General features: G+C 39.5%; 1 protein-coding gene across 1 annotated transcript; it reads left to right on the forward strand.

The window, feature by feature from the left end:
- Positions 1–8,355: 8,355 nt before the first annotated feature.
- LOC103699321 (probably inactive leucine-rich repeat receptor-like protein kinase At5g48380) lies at positions 8,356–11,715 on the forward strand. Its single transcript, XM_039133654.1, has 3 exons — positions 8,356–8,484; positions 9,324–10,260; positions 10,396–11,715. Exons 2-3 carry the CDS (start codon positions 9,424–9,426, stop codon positions 11,392–11,394), a joined length of 1,836 nt encoding a protein of 611 aa, XP_038989582.1. The 5' UTR covers positions 8,356–8,484; positions 9,324–9,423; the 3' UTR covers positions 11,395–11,715.
- The last annotated feature ends 1,017 nt before the right edge of the window (positions 11,716–12,732 follow it).

Here is a 12,732-nt window from a genome sequence, read left to right on the forward strand (position 1 = left end):
TGTTTGCCTGTTCTTCTTCGTCGTTTTTGCCGGGTTTTGGGTTTAAGCTTATGTTTTTGGGAAACAGAACGGCGCGCTATAGGCCAATGGGTACCACATCAGTAGCCGGACCAGACCGGACCGGGCCGGACAGGACCGGTTTAGAGCTGGTTTAGGTACGTCAACCAACTCCTCTGTCCCACTCAACGGGTCTGTGATGTTTCAGGCTTTTAGCTGCTGCGTTAGATGATTTGCTAAAGATATAACAAGAAAAATAACTGTCAAGAAGCTAAATGAAGCTTTAATTGCGCAAATTATTTTTTGATTTAAATACAAGAAGCAAACTTATTCGTCGAGAGAAAGATACAGGCTGATCAAGCTAGTAAAGTCTCTTGGCAATTCTTCCAAAGATCCAAAGATATGGGTTCAATTTCCGACTTCACAGTGGTTTGAGAGGTTGCAGGTATCAAGATTTTAAGTAGGTGTGTAAAGATTAGAAACAAGCTCTTTCAAGTCATGTGCCATCACAGCTTTGCCCATTTATGCATGCAATTGTGATTCTATGTTCAGCTTGTACCATCATGGATGCCATCAATACTTATGGTGTATTGCCAAGGTTTGAATAGCTGATTTGTATGGAGGGTTGATGAGGACATCGAAGCTGTTCGATTAGATGATCGAACCATCAAAACCCCTCGTTCAGATGACAGAGTCAATTAGTTGCTTTTGTTATTAGTCGAATCAGTTTGGTTAGTTTTTATTTTAGTCAAGTCAATTAGGTTAGCTGTTGAGTCAAGTGATTGGATCAATTGATCAATGTCAGACCTAATTATAAAGGTCCAATTTTAGGTGTGATCAATTGGTTTAATTGTGCAATGTTAGTAAGGTTTAATTTGGTATGTAATCAATTAATTAACCTTGAAGGGTCCAATTTGGTTAGTTGTTAATTGTTTGATTTGGTTAATTCATGATGTAAAGCCTATATAAGAGCCACCCCGCTCATGAATTAGAGAAGTTGAATGATTGAATAAATCCTAGCCTTCTTTCTTCTTCCTCCTCTCTTTCTCTTCTTCTCTTCTTTCTGCATTTTTATAACCTCTTCTTCCTCTTTCTTCTCTTATTTTTTCTCTTTCTCTCTCTTCCTGCAGTAGCCATCTTGGTATGTGAGCCTCGGCATTACCTCTATTGCCAAAGCCCCGGGATTCTGTTTCTGGACAGACCACCCTCGATTTCTTTTCCACGTCTGCCGCCTAGAATCCACCGCCACCCCCGCCTTCGGCCCGCCTCCCGGCCACCTCACCGCCCCACCTCCTCTCCCGTCCGCACCCCTCCATCTTTCCTTTCTCCGTCCCAAACCCCTCCTTTCCCTCCAAAAGGGTCTCGAATCTTCGCCGCCTACACCACCCCCTTCCCCCACCCTCTCTCTCGGCTCTCGCACAAAACAAAAAAAAAAAAAAGGAGAGAAAACCCCCTTCGCCGGTTCTTCCCTGTTCCTATGGCCACCCGTCGCTGCGCCCGCGCCCGCGCCCACCACCACCTCCGCCTTGCAGCACCACCGCCTCTGCCCTAGCCGCTCGAGCCTTGCCGCCTGTGCTGCCACGTCCGCTCGTCGTGCCGCCTTCGTCCTCCGGCGCCCGAGCCGTCGCTGCCCGAAATCCTTCCTCCGACGCTGCCACCCCGCATCGCAGCGTCGCCTCCGTGTCGTGCCACTTCCGCCTCGCTCTGCCTTCGCCACTGCCACCGCTCGTCGCCCTGAACCCCATCACCAGGCCGCCGTCGAGCCCTCCGTTCCTCGGTCCCCTCTCACGAGCCCACTGCCCTTCCGCCTCCCCTCTTTCCCATCATCTCCTCTCCCTCTATTTCCTTCTTTCGGCTGCATCTCACCCAACCCCCTTCCCCTCCCTCGTCTTCCCCTTCCGTCCGCACTCGCACCCCCATCCATCCCTTCCCAAATCATCGACCCATCAGGCCCGCACCGCCACTACGCCTCTCGCCGGCTCCCTTCTCTACTCTTCAAGCCCACGGCCCGCGGGCCCACCGTACTGGATCCAGTCCTGTCTACGACAACTGGAGAGCCCATCAACTGCAACTGCACCCATGATCGTCACCCCAGCTCACAAGCGAACAATTCTGGTCATTTGCTTCACGACAGGTTGCACGAGTAGGTTGTTCTGCAGTAGACCTACACTCGATGGGGTCGAGTTTTTTCCACCTACAAGGAGTTGATGGGGACATCAGAGCCGTTCGATTAGATGATCGAGCCATCAGAGCCCCTCGTTCAGATGATGGAGTCAATTAGTTGCTTTTGTTATTGGTCGAGTCAGTTTGGTTAGTTTTTATTTTAGTAAGTCAATTAGGTTAACTGTTGAGTCAAGTGATTGCATCAATTGATCAATATAAGACCTAGTTATAAAGATCCAATTTTGGGTGTGACCAATTAGTTTAATGGTCTAATGTTAGTAAGGTTTAATTTGGTATGTAAAGTCAATTAATTGAAGGGTACAAGTTTGGTTAGTTGTTAATTGTTTGACTTGGTCAATTCATGATGTAAAGTTATATAAAGGCCACCCTGCTCATGAATTAGAGGAGTTGAATGGTTGAATAAACCCTAGCCTCCTTTCTTCTTCTTCTTCCTCCTCTCTTTCTCCTCTTCTCTTCTTCTTGCGTCTCTATAACCTCTTCTTCCTCTTCCTTCCCTTCTTCCTTTTTCTCTCTTCCTCTGCAGTGGTCCGCCATCAAGGGTGCTGAAAGAGGCATGCTATAGTAAAGACTCTGTGTGACCTCACTTAAATTAGAGAGAAGTCAAAAATAGAGCAATAGTCCTCTTTAAATGATGCATAACGTTTCTTAATTGACCATCGAAAAGGATACTAACTTATCATGAAATTAGCCAACGCTACTTGATGAATTGAGTTACTGCAAATATTCTCCGACATGTAGTATGCTGACTAATACAATAGTGTAAGGTCATTGGAGTTCGATAGTCTACAAGGCTTGAACTTTATATTATAGTTGTTAATGCCTTCACTATATTGGCTTCTTGAGCATCAGTTTGAAAACTTATCCAATGCCCTTAAATACCGATGATATAAAAAGAGTTAAGACCACAAAGACTGAGATTCTTATTTTTATATGAGCAAATAGCTTTTAACCAATAATTTATCATCAGAGAGCAGATAGATTCTCCAATTTGCCATCTAGCATCTATCTAAAGCGTATTGAAGCAATGGATCGACCATGCTAAAGTTCAATCAAGTATCGATTTTGAGGAGGCTTCAAGTAGGAAATCGATAAGCTTTGTGCCCCTTGGCTATCAAATCAAAGAGATGATCAATCATGAGGTTTGGAGCACAAAAGTACCAACTTTAGCATTATGGATGAATCAAGATTTTATCTTTAGTGTGAAAGAAGGATTCACCTTCACATGAATCTACCATTGGATCGCCCACCGCACAGAACTCTTAAGATATATTGCTGGCAATGACATTCCTACATAAATCAGTTCAAACAAATCCTTGATTTACAATTCAAGCTTAAGGATCTAGGGGTCTATCCAAGGCAGAGGCTGCCTATCATGTCCTAAGATACCTCAAGGCCACACTAGAATAGAGATCGTTCTTTCCTTCTACTTCTGAACTGCACTTGAAGGCCTTTTGTGATGCGGATTGGGCAGCATGTTCAGATACTTAACGTTCAGTTACAGATTTCTGCATTTTTCTTAGGAACTCTCTTATATCATGAAAATTAAAGAAACAACACACTGTGTCAAGGTCTTCTATGGAGGCAGAGTATCGTTCCATGGCTTCCACATGTTGTGAGCTCACTTGGTTGATAAGTCTTCTTGGTGATTTAAATGTTCCACACACAAAGGCAGCTCTCTTATTTTGGGATAATCAGGCAACACTACATATTGTTGCTAACCCAATGTTCCACGAAAGGACAAAACATATTGAAATTGATTGCCATATTGTAAGGGACAAGCTACAATCAGGGCTGATTCGAACTTTATACGTCTCCAGCACTACACAGCTTGCTGATTTGTTAACTAAGGGTCTTGGAGTTGCTAGATTTCACACTTTACTTAGAAAGAGGGTGTCCACAATCTGCACACTCCATCAATCTTGAGGAGGAGTGTTACAATCAGATATACCTATACAGCTCTTGCATTTTATTTTGTTAAATATAGGTTCAGTTTGTTAATTAATCCTTAGTTAGTTAGCCCTGCATATGTTACTACACAGCTGTACAGAGTTGGTTATTTTCTCTCTCCTTTCTGTTAGTATATACTTTTGTATAGCTCACATCATTCATTCAATAAGAATTAGATCAGAAACTTTGTTCAATTCTCTCTATTTTCTACTTTGAGTTTTCTCTCATTTTCCCTTATATTATTCGAAATTCTTCAACCAACAAATGAGTTAAGAGGTTGTTTGGATGTCGAAAGATCACATCCATCCAATAAAACCTTCTAATGGAGGATATTTGCTTTAAAAATATGGTTGATTTTTGATGGTTCAAGATGATAAAAAAAAACAAGCAATAGCTAATTCATGTTTTTCAAGAATAATCGATTCCTTTCTCCATGTGATTTATCTTATCCTTGAAAATGGGCATTAATTGTTCCTTTGCTCCTTTGATCTGTTGGAAAACTCCCTCCATCATCTTTTTAATGTGGTGGATTTATGCCAAAAAATCTTATCGGGCCCATAAAAAGATATTCAGGTATCCAAATAGGCCCTATGAAATAAGGCATTGTATGGTTAGGATCCTAAAAATCAGATTAACTAACTCTAGCCCTTCCATACCTTCCAAAGTGTCGTATTTCTGAGTTAATAAAAGTTGTCCCTTTTTCGGTGATGGAAAAAAAGTGGTCTTTGATTTAATTTTAAAAATATATGATATAATGAGAAAAAAGTGAATAAAATAGAGAGGAGAGCAAATCATGTTGTGAGTACTGTGCGGGCGTGTGTTTAGTCCCATATCGGTTATTCGCGGTGTAGATCTTGGGTACTTATATAGGATCAAGAAATCCAAAAAATACCTTATATCACTACAAAAGAAATAGTCGTTTCCAGCGCTTTTTAGAGCATGTACCGAAGCTTATAAACGTCGGTAATTTTGGCGCCAATGCTTTGAAAAGCATCACAAAAGTGTCGGATAGGTGGAAGTGAAAAATTTTTTTACCGACGTTTTTTGAAAGCGTCAGCAGAAACTGAAGCTATTTCGACACTTCTAAGCGTCAGCTTAGTTTGGAGTCCGCCGATGCTAATAAATGTCGGCGAAAACTGAAGATAAGGCGACACTTATAAGCGTCGGCATAATTATTTTTTTTGAAAAAAAATTATTTAAAAACCTTAACCCTAGAGGCCTTAAGGACGGCTTCCTGGGGCGGTCCTTGATTGTCCGAAGGCGAGGAAGAAGAAGAGGAAGAGGCAGGGGAGGGGGCCTCTATTCCAAATCACTATCCATGCTCTCCATTCCCTTCAACCTTTTGGAGAAATTATAAGAAGAAACATCAAGTTAATCTCGCACTCAGATGAGACAAATGAAGGGAGACACAGAGCAGCGGACGAATAGCAGAGAAGTTTAACCATTCGCCTATCACTCTACCATGTAGTTCCGCTCCAAAACAAACAAAAATCACAAGAGAAAAAGATACTACACATCTGAACAACGGACGATGGGAGAGGCCTGGGGTTTGGGCCCTTTCGGTGGAAATCGATGAACTTCTTGAGATTAGTGTCATGATACTCAAACACTAGGTAAAGAAGGGGCGTCCCGCTCTTGTCCACATATTCCACACTCAGTAATCTAGAAACCAAAACATAAAATCCAATGGAAAGAAACAAATTTGAATTAACAAAAAAAAGAGAAAGGGAGAAGAGAAAGATCTTGAATCGAAATGAGATAAAGAAATTAAGGCATTCGAATCGGACGATGTAGATGCTCTGGGAGAGCAATTGGAGGAGGAAGATCTCTGGAGGGCTGTGGGAGGGATGCCCTCCTTGTCCATCTCGAGGCAGGTCTTCTTAAGGGCCACAAGTTGCCCTGTCGCCTTGTACACTTTTTCGTACATCCCCTAGAGCGAAGAGAGATGGAGAAGTATGAGAAGCCACGACGCTTTCTCTAAAGTATCGTCGGAGGCCTATTTTCCCCCACACATGCCCACATGAAAGCATTGTGGGTGGAGGGTGGTTCATTTGGACTCAAGCTGGTCATTTGGACTCTGACGATGCTTTAGAGAAAGCGTCGTTGGAGCATTTGGACTCCGACGACGCTTTTAAGCGTCGTCTAATCACTTTCTTCTTTTTGATTTGGCCTCCGACGATGCTAGTAAGGACGACGCTATCTAGCATCGTAATAATATCATGACCGTCAACGCTATTTAAAGCGTCGGCATATTTTGGCGCTGGAGCCAAAATTACCGACGCTTCTACCTAGTGTCGGCATGTAAATGTCTGGATAGCCCATTTTTTTTGTAGTGTATGGAGTAGGGAATACTGCAACACAGATCTATTGGAGTTGACCACAGGCCGATCGCGATGCTTGTGATTGCATAATCATTATGAGTAAGGTCTTGTGTTGTTACATATGTAGACTAAAGTTAGCCCAATTACTCATGACTGAGTGCTTCTCGAAATGCAGAACCTCCTTAACCTAGCAAAAGCTAGCACAATTACTCATGATTGTCATCTGTTGCAAAAGTTATCATGCGAGCATCAATGCATCAAATAACATCTTACAGTATATAGATGTTATGAAATAGGACCATCAAATTGACCAAACTTTAGAGGACCCAAACTCTATGAAATACAAGTAATTCTCCTGATGGAGAAGAAAATCTTGATGCTAGCATGGTAATCTTGTAACATATACCTTGGTGGCACGCGGCAATGGAAACCTTTCATTGGAATTGAATTGACCAAGAAAAAAGTACGTGGAATACACACGAGTAAATGCCATAAAATCAAAGAGAAAAAATAAACTATATTCTCTATCCAGAGCTGGCTCTGAAACGATGAAAACAGGGATGAGTGGTTTTCAGTTCAGCCGTTTGATTGAAAAGTTCTATTGTCATTTTGATTATAAAAGGAAATGAAAAAATATTCCAACCCCTCGAAATCTAGTATCTACTTTTCAATCGCCATTTCAATCCATTCTAATTTGAGTCGCAAATCAAAAAAAAATTTAATTTAATTTTAATATTTTATTTTTCACTTTCCGTACCAATGCAACCAAACACGGCATAAGCACTGTTCCTTAGCTCCTCTGCCGGTTTAGCTAGACTAAGGCCCTGTTTGGGAAAGCTGTTGGCAGTAGAGCTTTTGGAAGTAAAGCTTTCTGAAGTAGGGCTTTTATAAAAAGCTGTTTACTATTTGATAACTACATTTCTAAAGTGTTGTGGCACTTTAACAAGTATTTCATAAATAAATTGAGAAAGTAATTTTGTATGACAAAATTACCATAAAGGACATTGCATAGTATTATACAACAGAACATAATAAAATATAACATATATTAATATATAAATAAATGATATAGTATAATATTACCGTAATTTAATATAATATTAGATTTTTTAACATAACATATCAATGTATTATGATATAATATAATAAATATTATATTTATAGTGTAATACAATGGTACAAAATATTATAATTATTAGCGTACATTAATTTTCCATAATATAACATAATATTAAATTATTTAACATAACATATTAATGTATTATGATATAATGTAATATAATATTATATTATCAATAATAAAAATATAAAATATTATAATTATTAGCGTAAATTAACTTTTTATAATATAACATAATATTAAATTTAAAAAAAGGGATGGATTTCGGAAGAAACAGACGAAGAAATTAATTACTTTTTTAAAAAATGTGATTCAAAAGATGCATACAAAAATAGGAAATAATAATACTTTTTCTTGCATAGAGGAGAGTCTGATCCACGGCTAGGATTCTTCGTTAGGGCTCCAGCAGATTTTTAGCTTTATAAATGGACAAAGTATACAATTGTTATATTTTATTATGAGTATTTTGGTCCAAAAAACAGCTTTCCGACAAAGCTCAAAACAGTTTTCTGGAGAAGATTTAAAATAAAGCTTCTCCCAAAAAGCTGTTTTTAATTTTTTTTAGAAAACTAAAAATAGCTTTTCGAAATTTTTACGAAATACTTTTTTTATTTAAAAATATTTTTGGAGGGTCAAAAATTCTTCCAAGCGGAGCCTTAAGTCAGTCAAATATCAAGACAAAACGTGGGCCCCATCACGAGAACGGTGACCATTCTAACGCGTAGAAGTCTTCCCGTGGACCATGCTTCTTCTCTTACATCCGGTGACTTGGATCGAAGCATGTCTTTTTGGGGGGGGAGTCTTGGGTGCAGATGTTCAGTGCTTTGGTAGTTCAGCTTCATGTTTTTCCCAAACTCATATGTTCAAGTTTAGATTTATTTTTGCCTGGGTTGCGATATGGTCGAGGTTTAGTTGGTAAGACCGGTTGATCTTAGGTTTACTTTAAAGATGTAGCTTTATGACGTTCCCAAATTGCATACTTGTTCATTAATTGCTGTTATCTTTTTCTTGTTGGGCCCCTTTTCATTTGTGTTTGCTTAAATCTTGTTGAAGTTTAAGTTTGTAGAAAGTTAAAGCTACCATGGGGCATGGGCTCTTGGTGGCGCCAATCATACTCTAGCAATCAAATTACTCATTTTCTTGTGAAACCTCTGCTTTGTCCCGAACATTATCAAATATTGGTGCGATTTGAGAATGTGAAGGTAGAGTTCACTTTATCGTTACATAATTGATTCATTTGATATTATTTATCTTTACGCTGTAGAAGATAAGTTTGTCTCTCGTTGATGGCTTTGGAGATTGTAATCTGTAACTATAAAGCTTGTGTCTCTCGTTGTTGGTGCTTTTCATTACAAAATTTGCTTCACGCCTTGCTTTCTTCGCTAAACTCAGAATACGAGATATTAATTTATCTCTTTATTGTCTCAATTAGAGCCGTTTAAGATTCTTTGAGGTATCAAGCATCTCTGGATGATGAAACTGTGCACCTGTTTTCTGGTTCCACAATTGTTTTCTTTGCCCACTGCTTTTCAATTTTCGTTCTTTGGTCTTATATATTTTGTCATTTTTGCTAAATAAAGAGGTGATAAATGTGAATTGAATTTACTTGTAAAAAATTTTCTACTGTTTAACTGCTTTTGCATCTTAGGAATTGCTGTTTTCTGAACTTTAGATTCCTTTCATCGGTTGGCAAGAAAACTCCTTTGTGCATGTTACAAGTTTTAAGTTAACTCCGGACCGTATTTTTCATCTAGGTGCTACCGTATCTTGGAAATGAATAACAGTTGGTCGTAAGGCCAGAGTGAGTTCGCAGTACATTGCATCCACTGGAGAGGGGATACCAGTTGATATTGCATGTCTATGGCTATGCAGAGAAGTGTTTGTGCTACTTTACTTCAGATTATCTTCTGGTTCTTAATTAGTAACATATGCTATGGTACCAAAACCGATATTGAATGCTTAAGAAGGATACAAGACTCACTGCATGACCCTTTTGACTACTTAAAGTATTCGTGGAATTTTACCAACAAAACAGAAGGGTTCATATGCAAGTTTAATGGCGTCGAATGCTGGCATCCTGATGAAAACAGGGTCCTTTTCCTGCGTCTGTCAAACATGGGCCTTGAAGGTCAATTTCCATTGGGAATTGAGAATTGTACAAGCTTGGCTGGGTTGGATCTCTCAAGCAACAACCTTTCTGGGCCCATCCCTGCTGACATCGCAAGAAGGATACCTTTTGTCACAAGCCTTGATCTCTCATTCAATACTTTCTCAGGCGAAATTCCAGCAAACCTCTCTAACTGCTCTTATCTGAATATCCTTAATCTTCAGCACAATCAGTTGTCTGGACAGATCCCTGGGCAACTGACAATTCTCAATCGATTGACAACTCTCAATGTTGCTGATAATATGTTATCAGGATCAATTCCTCAATTTCATCCTGACTTTTCCTCTACAAGTTTTGCAAATAATCCAGGACTTTGCGGGAAGCCTCTGAATGATTGCCCACCTTCAAAGAAGAGCCATATTGGGGTGATCATTGGCTCTGCTAGCGGTGGTGTGGTATTAACAATTACAGTTGTTGGAGTTGTTCTTTTTTTCTGCTTACGGAAATTGCCTGTCAAGAAGAAGGAAAAGGATGTAGAAGAAAACAAATGGGCGAAAACTCTAAAGGGAGCTAAAGGCATCAAGGCAAGCTAACTTCATCTCTCTTTTATCTACTTTACTATTGATCTTTAGTTTTTTAAGACTAAGCGATGAGCCAGTTTATCTTTTCCTTGTCTGTATACCTTATACAAAGCTTAGACACAGTTTTCTGGTGTGCAGGTTTCAATGTTTGAAAATTCAGTTTCAAAAATGAAATTGTTCGATCTCATGCAAGCAACCAATTATTTTAGCAAAGATTACATCATTGGTTCAGGTAGAACCGGGACCATGTACAAGGCAACACTTTCAGATGGCTCTTTCCTTGCTATCAAGAGGTTGCAAGACTCCCAGCATTGTGAAAGCCAGTTCACATCGGAGATGGCAACATTGGGACGTGTCAGACATCCCAATTTGGTTCCCCTTTTAGGTTACTGTGTTGCCAGGAAAGAGCGGGTGTTGGTATACAAACACATGCCGAAAGGGACTCTTTACGATCAGCTACATCAGACAGATACGAAAAATGAAGCCATGGAATGGTCATTAAGGCTGAGGATCAGTATTGGAGCAGCAAGAGGCTTGGCATGGCTTCACCACAGCTGCAATCCTCGCATTCTTCACCGCAACATTAGTTCCAAATGCATCCTACTTGATGAGGATTATGAGGCAAAAATATCGGACTTTGGACTTGCAAGGCTTATGAATCCAATTGATACCCATCTCAGCACTTCTGTCACTGTTGAGTTTGGTGACTTCGGTTATGTGGCCCCTGAGTATTCCCGCACGTTGGTGGCCACTCCAAAGGGCGATGTTTACAGCTTTGGAGTTGTTCTGCTTGAACTGGTTACTGGTGAAAGACCCACTCAGGTGTCCAATGCTCCTGAACGCTTCAAAGGCACTTTGGTGGAGTGGATCGCATATCTTTCGAACAATTCCCTTCTTCAGGATGCAATTGATAAGTCTTTAATTGGTAAGGACTGTGACAGCGAGCTTCTCCAATTTATGGAAGTTGCATGTTCTTGTGTACTTTCTGCACCTAAGGAGAGGCCAACGATGTTCGAAGTATGCCAGCTTCTAGGAGCTATCAGCGAGAGATACCATTTTACTGCTGCTGATGATATATTGCTGGCTCCTCAAAGCACTGATGCTGATAATCTGGATGAACTTATAGTGGCAAAGTAATGAAAAAAGTTGGCATGATCATACAAATAATAAAACTATACAACTGATGCTGAAAGCAACCGGCAGCACATGTTACTCATCCTACAGGGAGACTTCCTGGCTGTGCTTTGCATGTTATGCTGTTCAAGTATCTTAGGTGAGTTGCAATTACATTATATGTATTTGCACTTCCATGTCGAATGACTACTTGTATGTTAAAGGCATTTACATTATAATTGATGGCCATCATTCTCATCATTCTTATTTTGTTGCACAAACTTTAATCTATCTAGAGATGCAGAAGAAAATGGATTATAACAGCTAAGGAACCTAGACATTCAAAAAGAAGAACACATAATTGTATCAGAAAAATGATCTTATTTACGTCCGTAGAGAGAATATGGTATAATGGCCTCAGTAGTGTTTATCATCGTGCTCTTCAGCAAGCATGCTGGGTTATTACAGAAACTCTATTCTAGCAGGCTTTTCTATGATTTGGAAACATAACTCCATAAGCTTCATTTCCTAAATATAAATAGGTTATTGAGCTTATTATTTTTTCAAAGTACCACTACCTGAGACCAGCTTCAGTTTTCTTATAACCATCCTCAAAAAAAAAAAAGTTTTCTTCTATCATTTGTTATTCTTGCCTCCTCCATACTTATTTTAAAGGTAAATAATTAAGTATACTAATATTTTTAGAAAGATTAGTCTTTTAATTTTGTTGTTGTATTCCTATTTTTTGGCTTTCTGAACTTTCTCTAAACTTTTGATCAATCTGCAAGGTTTTTTCCACATTGCACACCTCTACCTCTTGCCAAGTTCCAGCAATTCACATGGCAGTTTTACCATTGCTCCGGGCAATCTTGGCAAGGCCAGCATCTGTTTCCAACCGAAGATTGACGACATTGGTATGGCCTTGAGTGGCAGCTGTGTACAAGGCTGTAGCATTCGATGAGTTGGTTGTCATGGCCAGTGCAGGAAAAGAATGCAGCAACACTTTCAGCACTTCTGCAAAACTCAATATTATATAGTGATAATCAAACTTTACAGACTGGGATATGATACGAAATACCAAAACTCCCAAAAATGGTAGTAAGAATAGGGGCTAATCTAATAATGCATGATAAACCAAATAAAGTGATCGATATAAAAAAAATTTCAGTCTAGAATGACAAGGAATAAATTGTTCATTCTAGATGATTAGATGGAATAAAGGATTAGTATTTCTCTTGAGTTTGCGAAACTGCTTGCGTACTTATTGAGGAGCTCAAATCCTTTAAGTGATTCTCTAATATGACAATAATTACACACTATAAAAATGATCCTGGGAAAAAAAAATGAAAAGGCTGTTACAAT

The sequence above is a fragment of the Phoenix dactylifera genome, chromosome 14 (genome assembly GCF_009389715.1).
Source record: "Phoenix dactylifera cultivar Barhee BC4 chromosome 14, palm_55x_up_171113_PBpolish2nd_filt_p, whole genome shotgun sequence".
Lineage (NCBI taxonomy): Eukaryota > Viridiplantae > Streptophyta > Magnoliopsida > Arecales > Arecaceae > Phoenix > Phoenix dactylifera.

What these genes read in the sequence shown, in the direction of transcription:
- LOC103699321 (XM_039133654.1), top strand. Translation starts at nt 9,424, where the DNA reads ATGTCTATGGCTATGCAGAGAAGTGTTTGTGCTACTTTACTTCAGATT. An exon ending in AGGGAGCTAAAGGCATCAAG is followed by an intron (nt 10,261 to 10,395) that starts GCAAGCTAACTT and finishes TCTGGTGTGCAG; the next exon opens with GTTTCAATGTTTGAAAATTC.